Below are 25,646 nucleotides of genomic sequence, written 5' to 3'. Positions count from 1 at the left end.
ACTCCAGCTTTGCCACTGGAAGGCATTGGAATTGCAGTTGCAGTCACAGTGCCTTGTTCCCAAGGCTTGCTGCTCCACTGGTATCTGCTGTAGCCCCAGCTGGAGCTGTGGCCTCGGGTTCAAGGACTGCTTTACTGGTACCAGTATGGGTGCAAATGTACCAGAATTCCAAAAAATTATTTCATACTGATTTTGATATTTAAACAAAAGGCTGACCAGAAGAAAGGTAGAAATTAATGTGCACCATTTAATGTTTGACCGTTGTTTTTAGTGGCAATTTTAAATGTCCACTTCTTTTCTCCCTATTGGTGCTTTATTTCTACTATTATAAGATAGAAAATACAAATATGTGAAGGGGAAAACCTGCATTTTCTCCTCACAGCAAGCAAGCAAGAAGTTTGTGTGGCATTTGTTATGCGGGCAGGTTTTGTAGATCTCTCTGTTCTCTAGATAATCCATCTGTAGATGGATCCCTCCATGGCAGGTTATCTTCCTTTCACCTATGGAGCCTAGAGTATGGTGCAAGAGCTGTGCTAACCTATAATGTTGCCCAGCTGTTGCAAGTCCATTGTTGACTTCTCCAGATCCCTTGTAGTTTACACATGCAGAAAAGCTTGTGGATATAGTGCCAGCGATGAAATAGTTACCGCTCCCAGCAATGTGTTCCCCCTCAACCAGAAGTTACTTTCACAGTAAAGTCAGTGGTGGAATATGTGTGTGTGTGTGTGTAGCTTGGTTGTTTGAGTGCAAATCCAGAGCCTTTGTGTCTAGGCCAGTTCCGCTGTCAGTTGGACCAGGAGGTTGGGCGTTGGGCTGAACGGGCTGAGCCGTGAACATACTGTCCTGGCTGGCTCTCCCCAGGGGCAGTAATCCTTGGTACAGCAGCAGCAAGGAACACTGAGCACCTTCAATGGCAGCTGCCCTTTCTGCTGTGTGTGGCTGCCTGCAGATGAAAGCTATGCTACTAAACTGTTGAAAACCAGTAACGTTTACCAACTGGATTATTTAGTCACAAGTGATGACAGAAACATAATGTGCCTGACTTAGTCAGAACCAAAGAACTGTGCCATTAATGGGGGAGGAGTATTTGAAAAATACGGGCCCTAATTCTGTTGGTTGAATTAGCACTAATTCTTGATTTTTACAGTGATGTTGCTTTCTTCATCTAAGCTGTTATACCAAATGTGCAGTAATGAGCAGCCAACTAATTCTTCTTCTTGACCCTGATGAACAAACGCTGAACTTGTCTTAATCAAAGGGAAACATGCATAGTAAGTTTAATGGGATAGAAGTGTTACAATACTTCAGAGAATCATTTTTAAACGATTCTAAGAATTATTTTGTAACTGTCTGTTGTTGGGTGACTGCATGTTGATGCACACATTGTCACCAGTGATGATACATAATTCCTGGGGCCTTTCTGATCCCTATAGACTTTCTTATTCCTGTTGCATCTGTGCTGTTGGTACATTTAAAATGGATATCCAACACAGCATCTGCTGCCTCTGCAAATAAATTCTGGAAGTAACCATCTTGGCTGAGACCAAGTCTTAGCATAGTTTAAACTGCCTTTAGGAGGGCAGGAAGTTTACATGTCACACTTTTAGTAAGTCAAATAAGGCCGTGTCTGTTCTATGTTTCAGGTTGCTTCCAAATCCACATCTCTGCACCACAGCAAAAATACTGCTCCTAGGTCTCATTCAGCTCCTTTCCTCTCAAAAAAAAAATAAAAAATGTGTAAGGGCAAGTGCATCACAGCTTTTTGGTTTAGAGTGGAAAGAATGCTGAATGGCTTTTCTCACATTAAAAAAAAACAACTAGGGTGGAATACAGAGGTGAAAGTGGTTACTTGAACACAAATTCTTTCAGAAATAGTAAATATCTGGAAATTTCTTTCCACTGAAGCCATCCTGTTGAGTCTGCACAGCACAACAAAAGCATACTGTGTTTTCTGACTAAGCAATTTGCTAACAACATGGTTGAAAAGACAAACAGTAAAAATAGCTCTTGTAAAACCTGTGGAATTGCACAAATCTTTTGCTAATCACAGAACAAGCCTTGTGACTCTATGCTACACTAAAAGAATTTTAAAATTTTTATATTAGCTTTTGATGAGTATCTAGTAATTTCCCTTTCCTCTCTTTGATGAACAGTCAAGGAAACAAATATCAGAAACATATTTTATTTAACATAAAATTAGTGTTTAACACCAAGTTTCGGCCCTGCTATGCACTGCAATAACTGACAGTGGTAAAAATACTTGGAGGCTGGGGAATTATTCTCTAGCATACATGCGACAATGTCCATTTTAGGTATTTTTGCATGCCAGATGTAGCACTTTTCAAATAGAGTGGTGCTGACTATTTGCATGGATGCAATATCAATTGGATCAAGCAACTAATCTGGCTTGGTTTATTATTTTTAATCATCATTTATTTTGACTTCTTTTTTTTCAAGTTAGATCCATTTCCCAGATAAAATTCACAGTGGTCCCACAAAAAGTAGCACCGCAACTGAGCATAGAGTGCACTATGTCTCAGGGGAAGAGTAAACAGTGGGAAAGGAGAAGGGAGAAAATATCTCAGAGATCTTACAGTGTCACAGAGATGTTGTATCATGAGACTACAGCCAGAACGACAGTGGTCTGAGATCTAGTTCATTATCTTTATGGAAGAATATTTCTTCAGATACTGACATTATGATACTATCAGTTGCTTTTCTTACTGGTGAGATGTTAAAACTTGTGCAGAGGAGTTAGAAAACTTAAAAGTCTTTTTTACTATAAGCTGTAAACTGAAAAAAGAATAACTGGGAAGAAATTTGATGGAAATATTTCAAGAAAGACTGCAACATTTTCATGTTGTGTCTTGCTCAAGCTTTTGTGAAGACAGTTTTATGCTCATTTGACTTCTGGCATGCATTAAGCATCTCTATACCGGAGCAGTAACCTACAAAGTCTTCTTGACTTCTATATTTGACACTCCTGGCAAGAGTGGCGAAATGTACTTGCCAAACAATTATCTCCCATGGCATGTCACTGAAGAGATGGAAAAACACTGAGAGAGATTATCATACCTTTTAGGACAGTCATCATGTTCACAGATCTTAAAAAATGCAAAAAGTGTGTTTTTAGAAAGAAAAAAAAGTGAAATAGGTTATTAAAAACTACTGTTTGCAACAATATATGTTATATAATCTGATGTGTGCTTGTGAAGATAACTGACATATAAAATACCCTTGCTAAAAGCTGCCCTTTTTGAGATCAGTCAAGAAAAATAGATCACAGACTTTGCTTTCTTTTGGTGAATTTCAAGCATATTTATTGCTACTGCAATGATGTGTTCTTACTATTTAGTGCATGAGCAGCAGTATTTCTAACTTCAGGGAAATTTAACTTTTGAAATGGAGTTCGGTGAGGTTACTTTAAGGATTATATTATGTTTGTCTGCAATAGAGAGATTTAAGCATAGTAATAAAGGAGTTTCTTATCAATCCAGTGTTCTTAAATTAAGAATTTGGGAGAAAAGTTAATAATTTACAAGTAGGTAGGTAGCAAGGACAGCATAGACTTTAAGCTGCACCTCAGGGTCAGTGAAGTGTTTGATCTGTATACGTTCTGGTGTGACCTCCTGCCCCAGCACAGCCTGCTGCAGGGGCTGCTCCAGGCTTCCTGAGCAGGAGCAGTGGTGGTCCCCCCAGCACCAAGGCCTCCTACAAAGAGGAGAAGCTGCTCAGCTGTCACGTGAGCATGGGCCAAGAAGCAGCCCCAGGGTTTTAAGACTGGGAAGAGCATTGACATGGCCACCACAAAAGGGCTGAGATAAAACTCATGCACCAAAGGTCCAAAGGGAGTGATCCCAGGCTAGCAATAGAGCAGGCAGCAGCTTTATGTTCTCGTCAGTCAGCACTGTTTGCTGCCGCAATCTCTGTTCCAGCAAACCTGTGTCTACCATGAGGCTGGGCCTGGATCTTCCTCCGTCCCTTTTCAATCTTCAGCTGTTCTGGAAAACCAAGTTCAATGCATCTATAGTATTCTCCCATGCCAAGTATCATCCTTCCTGCATACATTTCATGCTTTCTGTATGTTGTCACTAATGGCCTAATTAATTCCTTTTTGGTGACTATGCCAGTTAACAAATTTCCTGACCTCTGCGCAACTAATCTTTCTAGAAGAAAAGCTCTTTCTACCCACAGGAGATTCTCAGCAACTCGTAAGGTTGGGCTTTTCAGTCTAGCATCAGTCGTGATGATGTTACAACACTACTGTAGTTGGCAATGAATTTTGCCTTCATAGAAAAAGAGGGCTTTCAGGATATTTCTTGTGTGGTTTTTATATATATACACAGAGAGAGTCTTAGCTAGCCCATTGTGGAATTTTACTGGAGAGAACAGTAGATAGTTTATACAGCCAGGGGAGCAGCCTGTTAATGTGGTGTGGGATGCCTTCAGCCACTGGTGCTGCCAGACACTTCTCTAACTTCATATCAGGCTTTATTCTCCCTTATTCCTGGTCCACAGCTTTTTTATTGAGCAGTTAGAGGTTAAAAACTGCAGTGCAATCCATCCTGCAGGATTCTACAACAACATGGCCATTTTGCTGCAAAAACATGCTTTCCTGTTCTTAAACAAAGTCATAAACAGCATAAATAATGTCTATTAATGTATGTCTGACATTCTGTTTGACTTCTTGTGTTTGCTTAGTGTAGATTATGCAAATTGGGTAAGAAAAATAGTGATAATAGAGAGTCGATTTCTTCGTTGAAACTGAGTAAGATCTTCATAACATTGAAAATGGAAGAACGTTTTTACAAGGATCAGTTCTAGTTTTAAGTTAAACTCTTGAAAGATGGGTGAAATATGGCATGACACAGATACTTCTTTAAAATAAATCCTTTATTGCTTTTTATAGAGGTGGAAATTGTTCTATAGGACACAAAAAATGAGGAAAGGATAAGGGACTAATTTATATAGTTTTAGAAAGTAACTGGAGAGGGATAACTGATAATTCTGTGCAACAAAGTACTAAAAGACACGGAAAATTTATTCAAGGTTGCACAAGGATGTTTTATAAGCTGCTAATAGTTTTACACTGGAAAGGAGGACATCAAGATTAGATTTAATGAGAAACTTTCCAAAAGAAAGATTTGACAGTGGAGCAGTCTGTCAAAATGGTTATTGGAGTATGATCACAAGACGTTCAGGAAGACATAAGATAAAACTCCCAGGGGAGCAGTTAGTGCAGAGATTAGCTAGACCTGATCCAACTCATAGCTCTGGTGATGCTCTTGGGATTTGTGTTTTTTTTTTAAATAATGTAGTGCATTGGTCATACCATCTTCTCAGTCTGTTTGCTTAAAAGTTGTTACCTTTTTTCAAGCATCTCAAACAAGAAGGGGCATAAATACATTTTTCCTGCTCACTCTTACTGGGTAGAAGAGAAATGATGAACCTGATATTTCTTGTGCTGTGAGACCTAATTAGGAAACTCAAGAAGAATGTGTGGCAGTTTGAAATTATTTCATTCTTCCTCTGTCTGGGAAATACAAACTGGGCTATCTAACACTGCACTTTCCTGATGAATAATGACAGATACTGCAAATACTGGGGACTGTGCTTCCAAGTATGCCACTTTTTATTAGCTGGTAGAAGATGTAACTGCACAGCTTGTAGGGTTTTAATTTGCTAATTTGCTAGAGGTCTTCTAGTTCTGATGTCAGTCATTCTGTGTACTGCAACAATAGCCCAAGTTGTTGAATTTGGTCTTGCTCTCCTATTTGTAAAATAACTTTGTGTCTTTTGATGGTAACAGTTAAAATGAAATTAGAGAAGAGCTGAAAAATGTTGTTGACCGTATTTGTCTGCATTACTGGGGTGACAAAGAGTACATTTTGGAGTAACCTTTGTCTTTTTGTGGTCCAAGGTAGCCCAAAAGCCTTTCAGAGCTGTTTTAGCCTTGCTTCGATTTACGGCTAGCTACTTAGACCTCAAGAAGCTGTTCTGTTGAGAGGGGATTGGCAGACTTAAGGCATGCTGTGGTTAAGTTCAGTTTCTCTTGACCACATCGCTCACAAGGTTTGTTGGGGAAGAGCAGCATGGCACCTGTGTGAGGATTGCCTTGCAATGTCTTCAAGAGGGAAGTGGAGCCAGCTTTTGAACTGCCATGGTGGGCTTAGCAATTCAACCCTCTCCTCAGACTGCTATGGGAAAGTCAACAGAACTGTTGTCAAGAGAAAGAGGGATAGACAGTGCTGCATCTGAACAGCAACAGTGCTATTGGAAAGGCAGGATAGGCAACTGGGTCTACATTTACCAAGGAAGGAAATGAGAATCACAAGATAAAAGGCAGAGGAGAATGAGGATGATGAATGGAGTTAGGTTATACAAGAGAACTGTTTAATTGGAAAAGCTAATTGGACATGAAGGCAATGTATCCAACAAATACTTTGGTTATAGATAGTTTAGAATTCACTAGAAATTGTGATGATAGATGATTTAAAAGTACTAGGCTAAGTACTGTTGCATTCTTTATTATGGGAATTAAAGGCTATATTAGATACATTTTGGAGAGGAGTGATCTAGAAGTCACATTTGCTAGGGAATTGGAATTGCTCTGACTTTTCCCACATGACATTTCAAGGCAATTGTTTTTTAGGCATCATTTCCTATAACTTCAGCAGAGATAGCCTCTGGCAATTTAAAAAAAATGCTGCTTTTTGTTTCATACTATCAAGACCCACCACATGCTGCAGGACGGGTGTATATATAGAGGCTCATTGAATGCTTCTTCAAATTAGTGCAATTGATTTGTCTTCAGGAAATAAAAAGTGGAGGAGAAACCAAAGCTGTGTTGTTTTTTTCTGAACAGACATTGTATTAGTTACGTGCATAATTTTAACATTTAATTGAGGAAAAGACTTCTTATGCTTAGATTATCAGAAACTGTCTACAATTTGCAGTGATACTACGGTTCACTGCAAGTTTTTCAACATTCAGAATGCATGTGCAATTTATATACAAAGATTTACTTGCACCTCAAGCATGTTTTAAAAGCTTTTAAAATGCCAAAATTCAGCCTACGCATGAAATATTCTTTTACCATGTTTTCTTTATGATACAATCTTTAATGGATAACTGCACACCCTGTTTAAGCCAAAACCCAACCCTGTTTACAGTTATGTTTTGGTACAAAACATTTCACACTGTTCAGATTCTATCTTCCACTACATGTGTCTCCCTGTATTCTCTCTTTATCTGCTGAAGGCAATAGAGATGGAAGATAGATGGAATACAGTTACATAGATACAATTAGGTGAAATGAAGGGTGTAATGTAGTTGGTTTGTTTTATTTGATGTGCGTATCTCTATCCCTCAGAACCTGAGGTTGCAACATTTTGGGTTTTTTCTAAACCACTCAAGTAATCCAAAGCCTTATTTTGAGGGGATGTACTACAAAGAATTGGAGGGTGGAAGGTTGCTTCAAACAAAGTGGTTAAGTTCAGAATTGTTTCTTCTAAAGCGATCTTCTCTGTGTATGGCTAAACACATGATGAAGAGGAACATTTATTTCCTGACAATAGATTCTGTGGATCTTCTCTCATCTTTGGTCTCTTGCAGGGCTTAGCTAATATTGAAGCAGCACTATTAGAGACTCTAATGATGTCTCTATATACCGATCCCAGAAAAATAATTATGGTTTGGTTTTTTAACATGTATAGAGGGGCTTTTCTTCAGTAAACTTTTTTCTTTCCCTTTACAGATTTCAAGCATTTGTTTATTTTGCATCTGTCTTTCAAGCTATGTCATGTGGTATCCATTACTTAGCATCTGTGTTCATGGCTGTTACCCCTAACTTTGTATGTGGGATCCCTGGAAATGTGAGTAGTGTTCTTTTATACAACTCCTCTGAATCAAGTTTAGAGGACATCTGGACACTATGGACATCAACAGAAGATTACATTGTAGTCCAGCTGGAAAATGGAGAAATCTGGGAACTTAACCAATGCAGCAGGTCCAAACGAGAAGTCAGTTTGGATCTGGCATATGAATACAATGCCAACAAGTCCTTATTTTCTTGTTCTGATGGATTTCTCTATGATGACACAAAGTGGAAAAGCACTGTTGTTACACAGTGGGATCTGGTATGTGACCGAGAGTGGCTTGCAAAATTAATCCAGCCTACATTCATGCTTGGAGTCTTGATTGGAGCAGTGATTTTTGGTGACATTGCTGACAGGTAAAGTGCTATCCTCTGAGAACTGTAGCTTCAGACTGCAGTAACTCCACATGTATCTACCTGTTTTGTTGTGCTCGTTCATTTTGTAGTCATAATTATGTATGCACAGGTCAGGAGGTCTGGTTATTGTTTTGTTCACAAATGCATTTAACTCAATTTCTTTTCCCAATAGCAAGTACTAATTTTTAAATGTACTCGCAAATCATTCGCTTTTAGAGTTTTTTTCCTACTTGATATCATCCATTGTTCTAGGCCTTGATCTCTCAAATTGCTCTGTACAGCTCGTATTTGCCCTTAGAATGTTTTTTATTATTATTTTTCCACAGGAACAGAAATAGTTAGTAGTAATAGCAACAGTAAACCTGGGAGTAGATTTTCACCGCATTTTCCATGAGGAGAGATTCCTCATGGAAACACAGATTTTTATTTCTGGATGTGATAGAGAGCTGAAGGGCTACTGGAAGGTTAAAAACACCATGTATTTTAAAATCACAGACTTCCTAACCTTTGTCATGAATACAGCTCTGTGGGGCTGATGCAGAGGCTTTCAGGGTTTGGTCGGACCCCACATTCTTAAAATAAACACCTAGACACTGTTTTTTCTTGCTGTCCAGTTGTAGTTTTTCCCTGAACGGTTAGCTCAAACTTCAGTCTCTTGAAGGTTAGTACAGATAGGAGGAAAAATGGTTGTCAGTGAGCTGTGCTGTAGTTTCACTTATTTACTAGCACGTACAAAGTTCTGTTTGAGCATGAGGAGAGTCAGTCTGTGGAGGTACTCAGCCCAAGCAGTCCTTTGCTCACGATGCCAAGGCTGTCCTTCAGCCCACTCCCCTCCGACACTTCTTCCCTGGATGTTATCTCAGATCACATACTGAGATCCAGCATCAGAGCTGGACTCAGAAGCAACAGTAAGATCCAGGATTTATGTCAGTATCCTGTTTTCTCTCTCAACAGAAACATATGTATTTCTACCTCAGAAGAATGCCCAGCCATGCCTTTCTATCTGTATGAGAGTCAAATGCCTAAGCTATGTTGTAATTGGTTTCGTCTCAGGCAATTTTTGTACCTGTGTTTTGCTTTGAAGGGTAGTTTAGTGTTATTTATCTCTTTCCATAAAGGAGCTTGTTGATTAACAGCTCTGTTAGGTAGAGGGTAACATTTTATCCCACAGTTAACAGTATAAGCAGAAAAAGGAGACCAAGCATATTGTTTTCTGATTTTCCTTTATTAGCACGACACTATGGTGTGACAGTTACAACATGGGAATGAAAAAATAAAGATGATTTTTTTTTTTAATTTGGCTTTTAAAACACATGGAATCAATCCTGCCTCCTAATCCAAGGCTTTCTAAAACTGTATTTAGTACAAAACCAGAATATAATGCCAACATTTGTTCTGCATCCCTTTAAATAATTCATAGTTTTATTAATTAATACTCAGACATTATTTATAAGGTTATGATCATACTGTTCTCATTTCCATTAATTCAAGCCATGGACAGACAGTTAAGATAGTACACACATTCTGAGTTGCAGATCTACAACTGTAGATTTTACAGCTGAAACTGATTATTTTCTGACACATCCTGGCTGGTGGGAAATAAGTTTGTGGATTCCTCCCATTCCCAGTTAACAGATTTCTCAACAGAAGAGCTCCGACAGCTAGGAATCACTAGGATCTCTTCGGACAGGGAGCAGAGACCAAATGTGCATGACTCCAGCTCAAGGCTGGAGAAAAATGGTTGGTTTCATGTCGTACCAAATACTCACGGAGAAAAACCAACAAATGAGCCCACACCCCTGAAAGTCCTCAAACCCTCTGTCTAAACGTGATACCCACATCCATGAGAAGCTATTTGCAGTGGAGTAGATAATGAGCCCAAGAGGATATTATCGGGGAAGAAAAGTGGTTCCACACATGTTGTATTACAAAACATTTGTAGCTAGAATATAATCCTCCATGGAGTCTTGTAGATCTGTTGCCGATTTCTAGGTTTTCCCCCAGGTGAGCTTTGTGTTGGTAGCATATGCTGACTTGTTTAAGGACAACTGGCTCTACTTGGTATATTTTCTTCTTGAGATACCAGAAGAAGATAAACAAATAGAACTTCCTTTTTACTAAATGCCCTTCTTTTATGATGGGAATTACTATGTTGTTGATGGGAAGCTAGTATTTGACGTGATTTTTTTGCTGTTAGTATGCTAGCTTCCTGGATTTCTGTGTTTGTATATACATGCATGTGTGCTGTGATGCAATCAGAAAAATCAAGGAAACTATGTAATTGTCATTTATTAGATAATTCAAATAACTGGACAAAGATATGTTACAGAAGCCTTTCATTACTATCCAAATCGGTTGTTACTTTGGCAAGAGGTGGCATGTGTTATCACAGCTAACTTCTGTTAGAAAATATTAAATACATGTTACTTAATATGAAATATCTCAAAAAGCAAGTCTTACCTACTGTCCTCATAAATAAGACAAGAGTAAACTTGCAGATTAGTTATGTAGAAGTTAAACTTGGAACTGGAGGTGAACATATGTAATGCACACTTCTGCACGTTGCTTCTAGCCAAGAATTGTGAAATGGAAGTTCTGTTGTTCATAGGAACTTCCTTTTTTCTTGGAAGTTGGAATTACCAAAAAATTAATATGGGCAACTAAACCAGAGTTTCTGTGGTGAGTGAAAGTATTACATATTTTCAGACTCACTTCCAGACAGGCTCTCTGGAGTTGCAGGGTGTATTTTAATGGAATGGTTATGGTTATTCATAATTTTATTACTGCTGTGATTTGCAGACTGGGAAGACAACGTGTTATATGGTTCACAAGTGCTGGTCAGTTTGTATTTGGCATCGCAGTGGCCTTCACATTTGACTACTACAGTTTCGTGATTGTGCGCTTTCTCCTTGCTATGGTAAGAAAGGATGTTTACCCTGGCTCTTTTTTGTGTCATTTCCTGTCCCTTCTCAGGAAAACCTCCCTTTTGTTATTATTTCCTCCCCTACTTCATTATTCTAAAGCCCCCTCTGTTGCACTTATTTCAGCAGAGCAGGGGGAATCTGAATGTTCTTGGACCACAGCACTTTTCCTCTTTGAAATAATAGAAAGCGTCTGTATGAAGCAGTGTTTGGTGCTTCCTCCATCCCAACCTCTGCTGGACTGGTAATTAAATACCAAGTGTGAGCAGCAAACTCTGGGTTCTGCATTGCAGCTTCCATTGCATTTCTTCCTGTTGTTAGAAACTGAGTATATTTTTCTTAAAATAAAAAATCTATAATAAGTACGATTTTCATCTCTGCCATTCTGAGTGATGGAGAAGAGATGCACATTTTCTCTTCCATGCATCTCTTTGGTCTCTTAAGCTATACCTGGAATACTAAATACATAGGTAGACATGTTTAACACCTAGATGTTTATACTGTACTTAGGGGTATTCCAGTATATGTGTTAATATGTACTTTTATATATATGTGTGTCAATATTTATACATAGAAACCAATTTTAAATTACTATTTTAAATCCAGAAGTACAATATTTGTAGTCTTTCACTATGTAATGCATAAAGCAATTAGAATGTTATCACAAAGAAAGTTACATAACATTTAAAGTACGTTAGAAATTTGAAAATAATTACATAATTTATTTTATTCCTGCTGACAGCACATTAGTCAGGACAGGACCTTGCACCTGGAGCTTCCTTTGCCTGATCAGAGCTCAGAAGGATGTCTTAGCAGGAAAAACTGCATGGGCATTTCAGCCTTGAACAGTGAGATCAACAGGAGCCCCTCTGCTGACTCCTTTGGCTGTTGATGCTGGGGGCTGAGCAGTTTAGAAAAGCAAAAAGCTCTGACCAGACGAGTGGTGTAGGTTTTTACTGCCCGCTGGGACTGACGTGCAAGGTGGAGGTCTAAAGCTCTAGCTGTATGCCACTGAGATCAGCACAGCGTTCGTATCAGGTTCAGGGGGCTCAGAATCAGAGACTATTAACTGGAATATTTTTAACCAGAACATTGATTAATCAAAGTGATATAGTGGAATATTTTCTAGTCTGCATTTTCTAGCTGTGTTTTGAAATGTTTTAAGATACCAAGAGTTTGACTGTTCCTAGAGAAATTGAAATATATATATATATATATTCAATTAAGAAATACTGTAATGCAGAACATGCCAGTAATTGCATTCGCTAGATAACGTATGAGAACCTATAACCATATATATGAGATTCTCTTCCAGCATTGTAAAAATTTGATTTGATGGGATAATTTATGAAGTGAGGAAGGTAATTCTCAGTAAGTTTGCAGTTCCCTGACATACAGATTATTAATAGTCTACCTAAAAACCAAGGTGAAGACTTTCAGAAGTGGCAGTTACTTCAGGGGACCTCATTTTCTGAAGCATCCAGTTTGCAGTGTCATTAAGAGACCTGATTTTTGGAGCTGAAGGGTTTAGTGACATCAGCAAATTAGGCTCTTTTTCAGGTGTCTCTTGCTGGCTACAAGACACTTCCCACTACAGAGAAGCATCCAAAATCACTTCACATTTTTAAATACAGTGTCCAGGCGGTCTGAAGGTTTGAGTGAATTTTTTTCTCCATCTGCTTTGTTTTCAGGGTTACCTTTTTTTATGTCAGTGTGGGATATGCCAGTGCAGTGGCAATTAAGCACACACAAATGTGAAACAGTTAGCTGATTGTTTTTACTGCTGCTGCACAAGGAGAGTAGATACAAACCTCACTTTTTTTTTTTCTCTCTCTCTCACCTCCCCCCCCCCTCCCCCCCCCCCCAGGTTTCAAGTGGCTATCTGGTTGTGGCTTTTGTTTATGTGACTGAATTTGTTGGCATTAAAGCACGAACCTGGGCTTCTATGCATGTCCATGCTTTTTTTGCTATGGGAATTATGGTTGTGGCACTCGTGGGATTTTTGGTTCGGACCTGGTGGGTCTATCAGATATTTCTCACCATAGCGACTCTTCCCTTTGTCTTGTGCTGCTGGGTGCTCCCAGAAACACCTTTTTGGCTTCTGTCAGAGGAAAGATACGAAGATGCACAAAAAGTAATTAATATAATGGCAAGATGGAATAAAGTGAGCACTCCCTGCAGAGTTTCTGAACTGCGCTCGGTCCAACAAGATGATCTAGTCAGTGGCAGAATGGGTGACAATGACGCATCCTCAACAAAGAAGCACAACATCTTAGACCTCTTTTGTAACTGGCACATTGCAAGAAGGACCATCACAGTCTGGCTGATCTGGTTCACTGGGAGCTTGGGGTACTACGTCTTCTCCCTCAGTTCTGTCAGTCTAGGAGGCAATGAATATTTAAACCTCTTTCTCATAGGTAAATATTTTTGTACTTTATTCTGTTTATGACAGAACTAGAGCATAACATTTAGAAATGTCTATAGATTTGACAGCAAATGTTTTAACTTTGTTCATTCAATTATGAACCTTGTTCAAAAAGTTTCTTGCTAAGTCTTCATAAAGTTGACTAACACAGGAGAATCATTTACTCCAAATCTCACTGTTTCTGGAAAAAAAAAAGAAAAAAAAAAAGAAGAATTTAACATTTTTTGGTGTACAAAATTCTCCATCTGTCTTTGTGATTGTAAAACTATATTCTGCTTGTCTCCGCTTTGCCCTGCATATCCACACAAACACCAAGGGAAGCAGACCACCAACACAAAATTCACAAGGCTCTGTTAAAGGCACAAACTAGGAAAACAAGAGAAGAAAATTATTCTTTTAATCGCTTACAGTCATGAGGTATTGAGCCTGCCTGTGTAGAAAATAGATTCATAATTCTCAGAAGCAAGATTAATTTTAGTTTTCTCAAAAGTGTATTTTTAATTTAATTGTATTTTTTAATTTTGTCAATCTGACTGTAATCTTCCTCTTGTATGTAAGTTGTTTATAAAGGCAGCTCAGTGCATTCAAGGCCTGATCCAAAGTTTGTCATGATCAGTGGAAATATTCCATTGGCTTCAGAAGACTCCGGGTCAGGCATGCAGCTCTGAGCCAGCAAAGAATTAAGTCATGCAGTTTGCTTTATGCGACTGAGTACTCTCAGTAAAGTGAATGTGACTGTTCATGTACATAAGCACTCAGAAGGACTGGGGCTCTCAGGAATTCAGCTTGTGCTGTCATGTATTATAGTATATTGGTAGACTGATGTGTTGAAGAGCGGATGCTAGTATTGCACAGATACCTAAGCTCTTATGGTGGAGTACAGTGCGTATATTCCCTTATCCACCTCTTTTAAAAATACTGAATAATTGCAGCCTGCTTTTACCAACACAAGCCCAAAAGATTGTTTCCCAATATTACAGATGTATTGACATACTATATGTGCTTAGTAAAGGAATGCAGTGTATTTGTTCAGGGCTGTATCTTCTGTTCTTCCATGATTTTACATTGGACATAGTAGTATTCTTCGTGAGCAAGTTGGTTTAAAACATGTCCAGACTGGCTTAGGCTCCATATAATTTGTCTAGGGGCAAATCATGTTTACGCAGGGTTTGTGAACAGTCCTAGCCAAACACCAGTTCTTTTGGAGCTGCAGAAGTTTTTATCTGGAAAGAGACATTAGGAAGAGACAATCTGAGTAAGAGTGGGATATAATAAGCAGCTGCCCTCTTTTTAGTGGAGAAGAGAGAAAGCTGGAACCACAGTCTGTATTTGTGGAGCTGACTCAGAAAACCGGACCTGGAGGGACCTTGTTTGCCTTTTACATTGGGGTGATTTGGGGCTGAAGCTGGGGGCCTGTGGCTTCAGTTCTGTGTCCAGGTGGAAGCTGGCAAATCCTGAAAGGTGTGTCTGTGCGACACTAGCAGTATTCCTTGTGGGTATGCTTAAACTGTAGATGTAAAAATACCTGTAGCAGAAGAGCAGCAATTTGAGAGCTTTCAGTCACAAGTGCCAGTGTCATAAAACCAGGACGGTGGCCTTGCTGTTTTCTGTAATTTTCCACCCCAAAGAGAACTGAAACTGCTCTGTGCTGTGAAAGCTGTTTCCCTTGTCCCTCTCCATCCCCCACTACCGTATTTTAGGCCATGTTTTCTACTTCTGTCACCATTTCTGTTGCCAAGTGAAGTAGCCCAACACACTGGTTATCTCTAGATTTCACTTATTTATTATCCACTAGATTAAACTAATACTCGTAAAGAGGAAGTTAGAGTTATGACTATGAGTAATCATGACCTAAAATTAAATGGTTTCATACTGACAGGTGCTGTGGAGTTGCCTTGCTATATCATTGCTTGCATTGGGATGGACAAACTGGGAAGGAGAAACACACTCATTCCGTTCCTTATTTTAAGTGCACTGATCTGTGTTTTAATTATGTTCATACCTCAGGTTAGTCACTTATTGTTGAAAGTGTTGCTATAGTAGAAATTTATTTTAAAGGCTCTTAAGTCTGTAGATGCAGCTGCTGTTTCTAAATCATGTAGTTGATTAAAGGCTGTTTTTAAATTGTAGCTGCCAGTCTAAGATAGGTTTCTGTATTGTCAGTACAGGTTTCACTGTCATTGCTGGAGTCACCTGTAAAATGTTCCCAGGACTTCAGTGAACCAGGACTGGTAAAAAGTGATATGGACATTAATTACTCATTGAGACCAATTTTAAAACAGAAGCATTAAATATTGCTTATTGTTGAAAAAAGAGTCACAACTTGTGAAGGATTTATGTTAGGTTTGGGATAGTGTTATTTTCTGGTAATTTATTTATTTGTGCTCTCTTTCAACAGGATTTCAATATATCAATTATCTTAGCAAATATGGCTGGAAAATTTTCAATAGGTGTGGCATTTGGCCTTATATATCTCTACACAGCAGAACTGTACCCAACAATTGTAAGGTAAGAACTTTTGCCAGTTATGTGTTTTTCATTACTTTGCTGTTCTTTCCTTTCCTTTATTGTGCTGCTGCACCATATCTAGCAACTCTTGGCATCAGTGGTAGTGGTCTGAAAGACTTGGGATGGGATTAGTTCCTCGGGTGCTTTAGTTGTCTAGTGTTTAGCTGTACCAGAAATTTTTATTTATTTTTTCATTCCATGTGCACTGGTTGGTTTCATTGGGGAACTAGAAGAATACTCTTTTCAACATTATTTATGTCTTTCTTAAAAATCCTGGTCGTTCATCCTGTGTTCTATACTGAATGACGATTATATTTTTAATCTTGATTACAGAAACGACTGAACTTCACTGCAATATAAATTTACATTGGTGTAGCAATAGCTTCCTAGCATAATTGCTTAAAGACATGTCCTACTGATGTTTTAAGTGTCTGTGCATTTCTAATTGTTTCCTTTACCTGCCAGAATTCTTATCAGAGTCTTTGTTTTATGTATAGATCACTTGCTGTTGGAAGTGGAAGCATGATGTGCCGTGTAGGAAGTGTGGTTGCTCCTTTCTGTGTGTATCTGAGAAGTGTTTGGATTTTCATGCCACTTGTAAGTATTTATTTCAACAGTGAATGTTTCTGGTTTTGGAAAGGTGTATATATCACTTGTTTTCTCAGGAATCAAAAGCTCTGAACTTTTATTTTGAAAAGGAAATTGAGTGAACCATTCTTGTTCTAAATTTTAAGTCTCAAAGATAAGTAGCTTCATACTGTTAAAAATATGCAGGTGAAGCAAAAGGGAGACTTTGAGTCACTGAAAGCTTCTGCAATGATTTTATGATGGAAGAAGATAAAAGTACTTACGCACTGAATCCTAGTATGAAATGGATAAAAACATTTTCCATAAAAATATGCTTCATCTACCATGTAACGTTTAGGAAGTGTCTTAGTCCATATTTTCCTCTGCAGGCCTAGCAGTTCTTGACCATGCTCCTGATTTATTCTTACCCTTTTTCAAAGGCATAGTCCTTCCATTCTTGGAATTCACCATTGGTGGCTATTTTCTCTTGTATTAACCCTTAATCTTTTCCATGGCTTTCCTGGGACGTTGCATCTTTGGAATAGCCTTCCAAAAGATTAGGAATGTCTTACGCTTATGGTACTTGGTCTTTACAGCTGTCCCAAAGCTCCCTTTTCATGTTTTTCATTTCCAAGAACTGAAAAAATAATTTGTGAGATAGAAAAAGAGAAGCAAGTGGTATATTGATGAGGTTCACTGTGACTGACAAGCAACAGAACCTTGAGTTCATTAAGCACATCCTACTTCTAGGTAGTTCCAAGTCACGCTACCATTAAGTTTTGTCTTCTACCACCAGTTGCCCCAGGAAAACAGAGGTGGGACCATTCCTTCCTGCACTTTAAGCATTTTGTCTGCATTATGTAGCTTCAGGTCCATTTTGGACAAAATATTTAATGTGTTTCCTGCTCACAGATGAATCGTATTTCATTACATTTCTTCATTATATTTCTGTTACGAAATCCTGCAGCTATTCAATCCCTTTTTTCCCCTGAAGGATAATTTATACCCATACACGTAAAAACAGAAAGAATTACAAAGTTTATATTAAAGCTTTAAGTAGAGGAGAGTTTAATAATGATTAAAAAACAGTTCTTTCAGATACCCCTTAGAATTCACTGTGACTAGCACACCAATTTTATATGTAGATTATACATGTCAGAAGGTGAAAATGTAATGGGATGTGTCTTTAACCTGGATTCCTACTCTAATTTTGTATACCACAGTGGAATTTCCTGAAAAATTGGCGTTGTGTCCCTTTGATTTTGCAACTACAAAATCTTCAATTATAGATGCTAGAGATTGGTTTCAAGGAATTCTTGGGAACTCATTTTATTATTTAAATTAATTGCTTGCAGTTGTTTTGGATGGAAATTAAGAGGATGAAGGAGACCACAAATTAATTTATTCCCTCAAGGTCCTAAAAAATGTTTTCTTTCCTAATAATGGCCCCATACAAACCAAGATACCATCCCAGAAAAGACAAAGAAACATTTGCACAACAGGGTGGTCATGGGAGAACATTTTTTTTCTCTTGTCAGTGTTTTGCCTTTACTGGCTGAGATAAGCTTTATCTGTGCAGAAGTGCTGCAGTTAAAACCATAAGATGGGGAATGCTAAAACATGCTGGAGAACAGTGCAAATGGCAGCATAAACGGAGGAATTTTTTCAGCTATGAACAAGTCTCAGTGTACAAAGAACTATCCAGGGTATTTGTAGAGTTGTGGAGTAGCTCATAGTGAATATGTTTTTATTATTAGCTTCTGTTACAAAACATCTGTCAGTTTATTAAATAGGCTTGTCTTGAGTTGGAGCACAGTGTGCCAAGTTTCAGGTCATGTTTTGAACTGGAAATGAAATTAAATGGATTATGTTTGTAAGTAAGCTGGTATCATGTTGATCTATTGTACACACCACACACTGTCAATCAGTTACTACTGCTATTTGTTTGACATTCTGCCTCGTGTACAGTTAACGCCACCTGTGAGTAATGCAAGCATCTTATTTGAATGCCTATAAATCTTGAATAAGTTGCTAAGTATGTTTCTCTGTGACAGCTTTCTAGAAAACTTAGAGTAAAGCAACTGCTCCATGTATAACCTATTTCTGTTTCTCATCTGTTAAGAATTACATTACAGTAGCCCTTTAATAGACTTGATTTTTCTCTCAGATAAACCATAATTTATAAATTAAAAAAAAACCTCCACTGAGGTCAGTAAAGTTACATGAATGCAAATCCTGTGTCTAATACTAGTGGATTTTCAGGACAAAATTTCACTTTTTTTTTGTTGCAGTAGGAATTCTGTACATAAGATCAAATTTTAGATTTGTTCAGAGCCATCAGATGTGGATATAAATATAAATAGCAGACTATAATAATAATTTGTTCTCAGAAGTAAAAGTATTATTTTGTAGGGATATTTAATTCCAATTATCTTTTTTTCTAGAGTGAATATATTAAGTCCTGGTCTTGGACCCCTATGAAATAAAAATTGTTGTTCCAGGTAGGGAGGAAGACATACGAAAAATGGTGGGAAATCTTTTGAAGGTTTTTTTATGGTAGCTGATAGAAACTGTTGGCTGTACTGAAGTGTTGGGGAATACTTTGAGAGTTTGACTAAGCAGAAAGTCAGATTTCAAATTAAGACCCTGAAAAAGCAATGAATTTTAGCAGGTACTCTTGTCAAATTAACTTCAATGGAGCTTAAACATACTTAAATACTTCGTACAATAGTATGTACGCTTTAATCCATAAGCATTTAACTCATTGACTATATCAGAAGAACATACTCCATAATATAAATAAAGAATACATATTTTATATATGTAAAATAGTACACACATACAAAACATACACAAGTGTTATGAGCAAGCACAGGGCTAATTTATGTCAGATGCTAATGAAGAAGTAAGCCAAGGTAAGACTGCAGAAGACTTGCTTCGACTAAATGTAAATAACTTCATTGATAAGTGTGGTTACTGCCCCTGAAAAAGTAGATGATATCTGAGAAGTCCTTTCATTAATATACTGTGACTTAGTTGTTTCATGTTCTCTCTTTCATAGGGAATATTTCGTAGGGTCAGAAAGAAGGGAAACACACTGAATTAGTTGGCATGCAGCAGCTTTCACATTGAAAAAAAACCTAACACGTGATGGAATAGAGTTAAGAGAGCTGAGATGAAAAGACAGGAAAGATGGTGGCATGTACGCTTACAGAATAGTGAGAGTTTGCAGGAGAATAAAAGGTAGGTTCAAGAGGAAGGAAAACATGAGAAGAATACAAAATGTCTAAAAGACTACTGAAACAGAGAAGACACACATACTCAAAGCACACAGTGTTACTTTAATCTTGTTCTTTTGGGCATCAGTAGTGACCCTGTTCTCATAAACCCTGGATGTATGGATGTCCGTAAGCTTTAGTATCTTTTACAGCCCTCAATATACTCAAATATAAACTTATGACAGCCTGAAAGATGTGCATAAAAGAGGTTACAGTGGAATAGCTGTCATGTGTCAATTCGTACTCTCTTGCCATGACAGAAAATCATGTTTTAATAGTGGAGAAGAGTTTTGACACTCAGAGGTGAGACTTCAATATTTTGGAATATGTGTTTAAATATCACTTCTGCCAAACATATATGTCTACAGGAATTTCCCTCAGTCTGCTACTCGGTGCCATTTCCTCTTTTCCTATTACTGCTGGGCTTTTTTTTTTTCATAGTAAGAGCATTACTTTTATTTTCACTGTAGTCTGTACTATTCAACAGTATTTTGCTCAATTGTTTGTTTTGTAAGCCTCTGTATTTAATGCAAGTGCAAAAAGAGGAGTGTATGCAGCAGTGTGACTTCTGCTTCTCAAAAGAGTGCTTGAGGCAAGCTGTCCTCTTTTGGAGGGGAGAGAGAAGCAAAAGCAGCATGGTGCATGTGCATGAAAATAGCACTGTTCAAGGTTACATGGAGAATTCCAATTTTAAAGCACCTTTCTGACTTAAAGAGAAAGTCTGGCTTAGCTGCAGATGGTAGCTGGCCAGTTCTTGTCTCAAGCTCTGTGTAAGAGACCTAGGCATAGTAATTCCAAATGTTCCCTCACACTTGGAAAGAAAATATTAAACAAACAGGACAGATCTGAGAATCAGCATACGGCAAGATAAGGATAATACAGTATTAAAGTGCACAGTCATAAAATGGAAAAACACTGAGGCCAGGCACGATGTACTGTGTGGAAGCATTTCTGAAAACAGATTTGTGTCATTTATAACCTGGTGTTGGAAGAATGTCAGGGTTTTAATGCGGTTCTGTACTTCAAAGGAGGAAAGTATGAATTGTTTTCATTGAACAAGAGACACAGAAATGAAGGGAAATAAAAGGTACTCATGGAGTGTTTGTATTTCTGTGTCTACCCCACACGATCCTGATCCTTGCACTGCTGCTGAAGTAAGCTGTTGTTACAGAACTGTGTACATCATGGACAAATCCAAGATGTGATCCCAGTGCAAATGTCAGTAGATGCCTGCACCCCTAACAGCAATTTGAAACTGAGTTTAGCAAAGTATTCCTGTCGACAGCTAGCTCGTTATTTGCTAGAGAGCTCTCCTGAGCAGGGCTGTGCACTTTTGTGGCTCCAGGCCAATGAGCTGCACTGAGAAATTCTGATCTGGCTGTGTGCAGGAGGAACAGGAACACAGGTACAGGGGGAATAGGTTCAGGAGCTGGAGTGCGAATTGAGACTACAGGTGGCAGGGAAATTGTAGCTCTGTGAACATGCATGTAGAAAGAAATGTATGCAATCCTAGAACCAGTTCTTAAATACATACCTGATAGTAGAAATACCAAATTAAGATATGTATTGTTTTCTCAAATAGAATTATTCCTGCTTGCACTGTATTGATCCCTTGTGAACAGAATACTTCACTTGCTCTTTATTAATCCTGCTGCATAGTCTTTCGTTTATGCAGCAAAAAAAGACAGATCTTTTATACAGTCAACATTTAAGACTTATGATCCTTTGCTTTACATTAGAGTTCCTTGTGCTTTATTTTAAATGTACTCTCAAGCAAAGATCAAAGATATACGTAACTTGAAAGACATTCCTACCTTTACAGCTGCTGTTTATTTCTTCTAGTTGCTTGTTGGAATCATGGCTCTTCTGAGTGGAATATTAACACTAATGCTTCCAGAAACACTGGGAAAACCATTGACTAATACTTTGGTGGAAGCTACAGAAATGGGAAGAAACAAGAAAAGCTGTTCAGAAAAGACTCCTCCAGCACACAGTGGTGCAGCGTTAGAAAAGATAGAGATGTTTGGTCAAGAAACAGTCAGCACTGAGAAATAAAGCAACAACAAAATGCCTGTTCCCGATTGTAATTGTTATCTAATTTATAAGATCTTTTTATTCAAGAAATGTGACTGTTCTATAATATCTGTGCCTTTTACTTCGTATCCAGTCTTGCCTTTTCAATAGAGAAAGTATATATAACCTTTTCCACTTGACTGAGGTACTGCAGAAAATTTGATAGGATTTCTAGATCCCTTGTCAAACTTACCCAGAATTTAGAAGACCTATCCGACTTGCTGTGACCCGTTGGAACGATTACTCTAAATGTTGGAACCTACCTGATATGTAAAAAATATGCTAATTCTTTTCTTCACATTTTCTGCAGTTAGATTTGTAAACCCACCACAAAGTGCCCTGTCTACTCTTGTCTTGTTGCTGCTGACAGTTACAAGCTTCAGACTGCAAAACACAGTAAACTCAGACAGCTGTAATTCAAGAGGGAAGCCTTAACATTGCTTCAAGTCATATCAATAATTTTAAACTAATTTATTCTTTTTTTTTTCAAGTTTTCTACTAGAAAAGATGCTATTGCTAACAGGAAGGTATTCTGTGGAATACCTTCCAACTGAAAAAATAATACTAAATTTGTAAAATGTGCAAATAGTTTTGGATATTCATTCTGTTGAATGGCAAATATATTTTTATTAGTGGTTTAGAAAAAAATGTTCACTGGATCTTCTGCTGTCTCACTAACTTAAATGCCTGATGCCTTTGAAAGTTGTATTCATTCCAGACCGTTACTTCATTGCTCCCCTTCTCACTTATTTCAGCTCAGATCTAGCATCAGATTCTTCATAACTTTTAAGAGCTACACTAGCAATTTTGCCAAATGCCTCCATCAAGACCACCTCAGTCCTCAGTGAAAAAGAATAAATGGTATATGGGTCTTATTCAGGCTCTCTGCACAGAAGTGGTCTTATGTATTAATGAATGTTTAGTAGACATGGTATCTACACACCATTTTTCTCATAGATCAGCTGTCTGTAGCTCATTTTTCCCTTATACCACTCAAAGTCAATTAGAAGAATATAATTTTTTAAATGGTGGCTGGAGGACACTGATAGTAGAAGAGTTACCTGTTACTCCAGTAGTTTTAGTCAGTGTCTGTAAATGTCCCACGGTTGCTACACCTCATCTGTGCATCAACATTTACTTGCTGGTGCGTGATTCTGCCTTATGACTGTGGACCACAGAAAACTGGTAGACAGGGATCCATCATTCTGGCTGCTACTTTTATGGCTTTCTGTCCCACCTCCCCTTTTTCAGCCTACCCCCAGACCTGGGGGGTTCTTCCTTCCGTGAGGATCTGTATCTTCTTTGCTTGGCCATCCTTGGTTTGAGGGGAGCAGCACAGGAACCTTCTGCATGTCAGGGTTCAGACAGCCCTCTCTTGCCTGGGCTGTGTGAACCCTGTCATCCCTGATTTGAAATCAGTGTTTTTATTATCTTAGGCACCTACTCTTACGCTAGCTAGTACGATCTCATCAAAACAGGTCTTCCTTTTTTACTTCTTTGCCATGTACCCCAAAACAAGACATCTCTGTTACTGTAGATAAATATATGCTGTAGAGCTTAATAGTCACATTTTTCAATTATATCTGCACAGTCATACTAGTTTCAATGACTTCTGAAACCAGAATAATGGTTTATATCCCCTTATTTTTTTCTTCACTGCACTGTCCTAGAGTGTCAAGGAGCATTTTGATCCTGGTATTAGGACAAAATAATATCCTGTGTGAGGACTAACATGCTTTGAAACAAGCAAAAATCAGTAAATCTAAGTTCAGGGAGTTTCTCTGTGATAGTTATATGGAAAGCAGAAAGGAATCTTTATGCTCCCTTCAGTTCTGTGGGTGTTCCAGTATTTGCAGAGAAAACCTCTGAAAATAACTGCATAGAGTACTATGGCTTCTGTCCAGATATATTAGTTCAGCAAAAGCATGTGCTTAACCTTACCCGTGTGAGTAATCCCATCATTATTCAAAGAATGACTTGAATACGTACTTTGATGACTGAAGATGGGATTACTCACACGCTGTGGTTTTTTATTTTGCTGAGGAGCAGACCCAGTATTCTTCCACTGCCTTTGGGCCCCCTCCACTTCCCAGAGCAGGACAACTCCTTATCTGCAAGATCTGTTGCCCAACCCTGCATGCCCTGCCTTAAACAAGGGTTAGTCCATGCTAAAAAGAAAACATTATGCAATACACCCAACAAGGGATTAAACTGATACCGTCTGACATTACAACCACCCTTTCTCCACACAGAACCCCAAGTAATTGCATTATTTTGAAGTTTTTTCATACTCATACTCTGTCTTCTATTAGTACAAGTTTAAGATAAACTCCTTAGTTTTCAGTGCTGGGAACAATACAGTCTATCTCTAACAAGATACTGAAGAACAGATAAAATGAATTCTGCTTCCTTACCTACCAAATAACTGGTTTGGGGGTTACCCTGCTAAGAACAGTCAATGCATATTCTCTGTTCCTTTGATTTGAGGGATTCAGGACCTGGTCATCTGTAATCGGTGTACATGAGGTAAAGAAAAAAGCAAAAACTTAAATGCACGATGATACTGAGCAATGCTTATGGGCTAAAATTTAATGATGATTCTAAAATACAATGTAGTTTGATGGCTTTTAGCCCCAAAGTCCAGTTCCTGCTGTCACTGAAGTCAGTTGTTATTTGGTCTTTGATTCAAATAAGTCCTGAATTTTCCTGAATCAATGATGTTACTTTTTATCCTGGAAATAAAAAGTTTATTGGTCTACAGACACACCTTTTATGATTTTATGCATTAATAGCTTAGAGGGTGCCTTGGCATGTCCTATTCTTTAACTTGAGGAAGCGTATTACTTAAAAAAATGTAAACAGTGTGTGTCTGTATGTCTTTAGCATTTCTGTTTGCTTGTTTTTTCCATGTGGACAAAAATATGTTTAACACTAGCCATACGTTATAAATAGCATAGCCAGGATGAGTTGATTTCTTTCTCTTAAATATTCATAGATTATCTAAATCCTCTCACAAGAGACCACCAAGTTTGAGAACAAATGTTTCTGTTCCCGTGGGGCACATTTTTCTCTTGTTGCTCATAGAAAGAATTCCTTTTCATAGTTTCTTACCGGAGTCCTTAAGTTCTTCTATGTTTGTATTTGTCACCTCTATCTTAATGTAAATTTATTGAGTGGATCAGTGTCTCTGGAGTTACATGATGCTTTTATGAGATACTGGATTAGAATTCTTACCTGTCTCAATTGCTGGTCACTATTGCACAATGACAACTGTTTTTGTTCTAGATTTGATATCATATTGTATTAGACAGTTTTGCAGTTTGGTAAGGACATGCTTTCTGCGTTAAATATGAGTGAGAGCAATTATCGTTAATTTAATGATAACTAAGGAAAAATAGTAAGTAATGTGTTTGATATTTTGAATCTGTATTTCAAAACTATGTGAAAAGATATATTTTTTACTTTAACAGCTCACTTCATTTTTTTTTTTTAGAGTTTAAACCTATGTAGAAAAAAAAAAAAGTCCGTCAAATGCTTTGAGTTGTACCCTGCATGTCTGAACAAGGGGGTGAATCCTGCATGAAGGCTGAGCGATTTTGTGTAATAGCTCTGTGGAAACAGAAGATGGTCTGACATCTCAG

At 38.1% G+C, this 25,646-nt stretch overlaps 1 protein-coding gene across 2 annotated transcripts in view; it reads left to right on the top strand.

The window, feature by feature from the left end:
• SLC22A16 (solute carrier family 22 member 16) overlaps positions 1 to 22,880 on the top strand; it is a 35,063-nt gene extending 12,183 nt beyond the window's left edge. Inside the window, exons 2-8 of one of the 2 annotated variants that reach the window (XM_055811023.1) lie at positions 7,757 to 8,233; positions 11,033 to 11,150; positions 13,022 to 13,571; positions 15,459 to 15,586; positions 15,978 to 16,087; positions 16,585 to 16,684; positions 21,775 to 22,880. In XM_055811023.1, coding sequence (XP_055666998.1) covers positions 7,757 to 8,233; positions 11,033 to 11,150; positions 13,022 to 13,571; positions 15,459 to 15,586; positions 15,978 to 16,087; positions 16,585 to 16,684; positions 21,775 to 21,987 — 1,696 coding nt within the window. In that variant the 3' untranslated portion in view covers positions 21,988 to 22,880. The remainder of the gene's footprint in view (positions 1 to 7,756; positions 8,234 to 11,032; positions 11,151 to 13,021; positions 13,572 to 15,458; positions 15,587 to 15,977; positions 16,088 to 16,584; positions 16,685 to 21,774) is intronic. The other variant, XM_055811024.1, reaches the window with a different exon arrangement.
• The last annotated feature ends 2,766 nt before the right edge of the window (positions 22,881 to 25,646 follow it).

Source organism: Falco peregrinus, chromosome 7 (assembly GCF_023634155.1).
Source record: "Falco peregrinus isolate bFalPer1 chromosome 7, bFalPer1.pri, whole genome shotgun sequence".
NCBI classification, from domain to species: Eukaryota; Metazoa; Chordata; class Aves; order Falconiformes; family Falconidae; genus Falco; species Falco peregrinus.
This window is presented reverse-complemented; position numbering and strand designations above follow the sequence as displayed.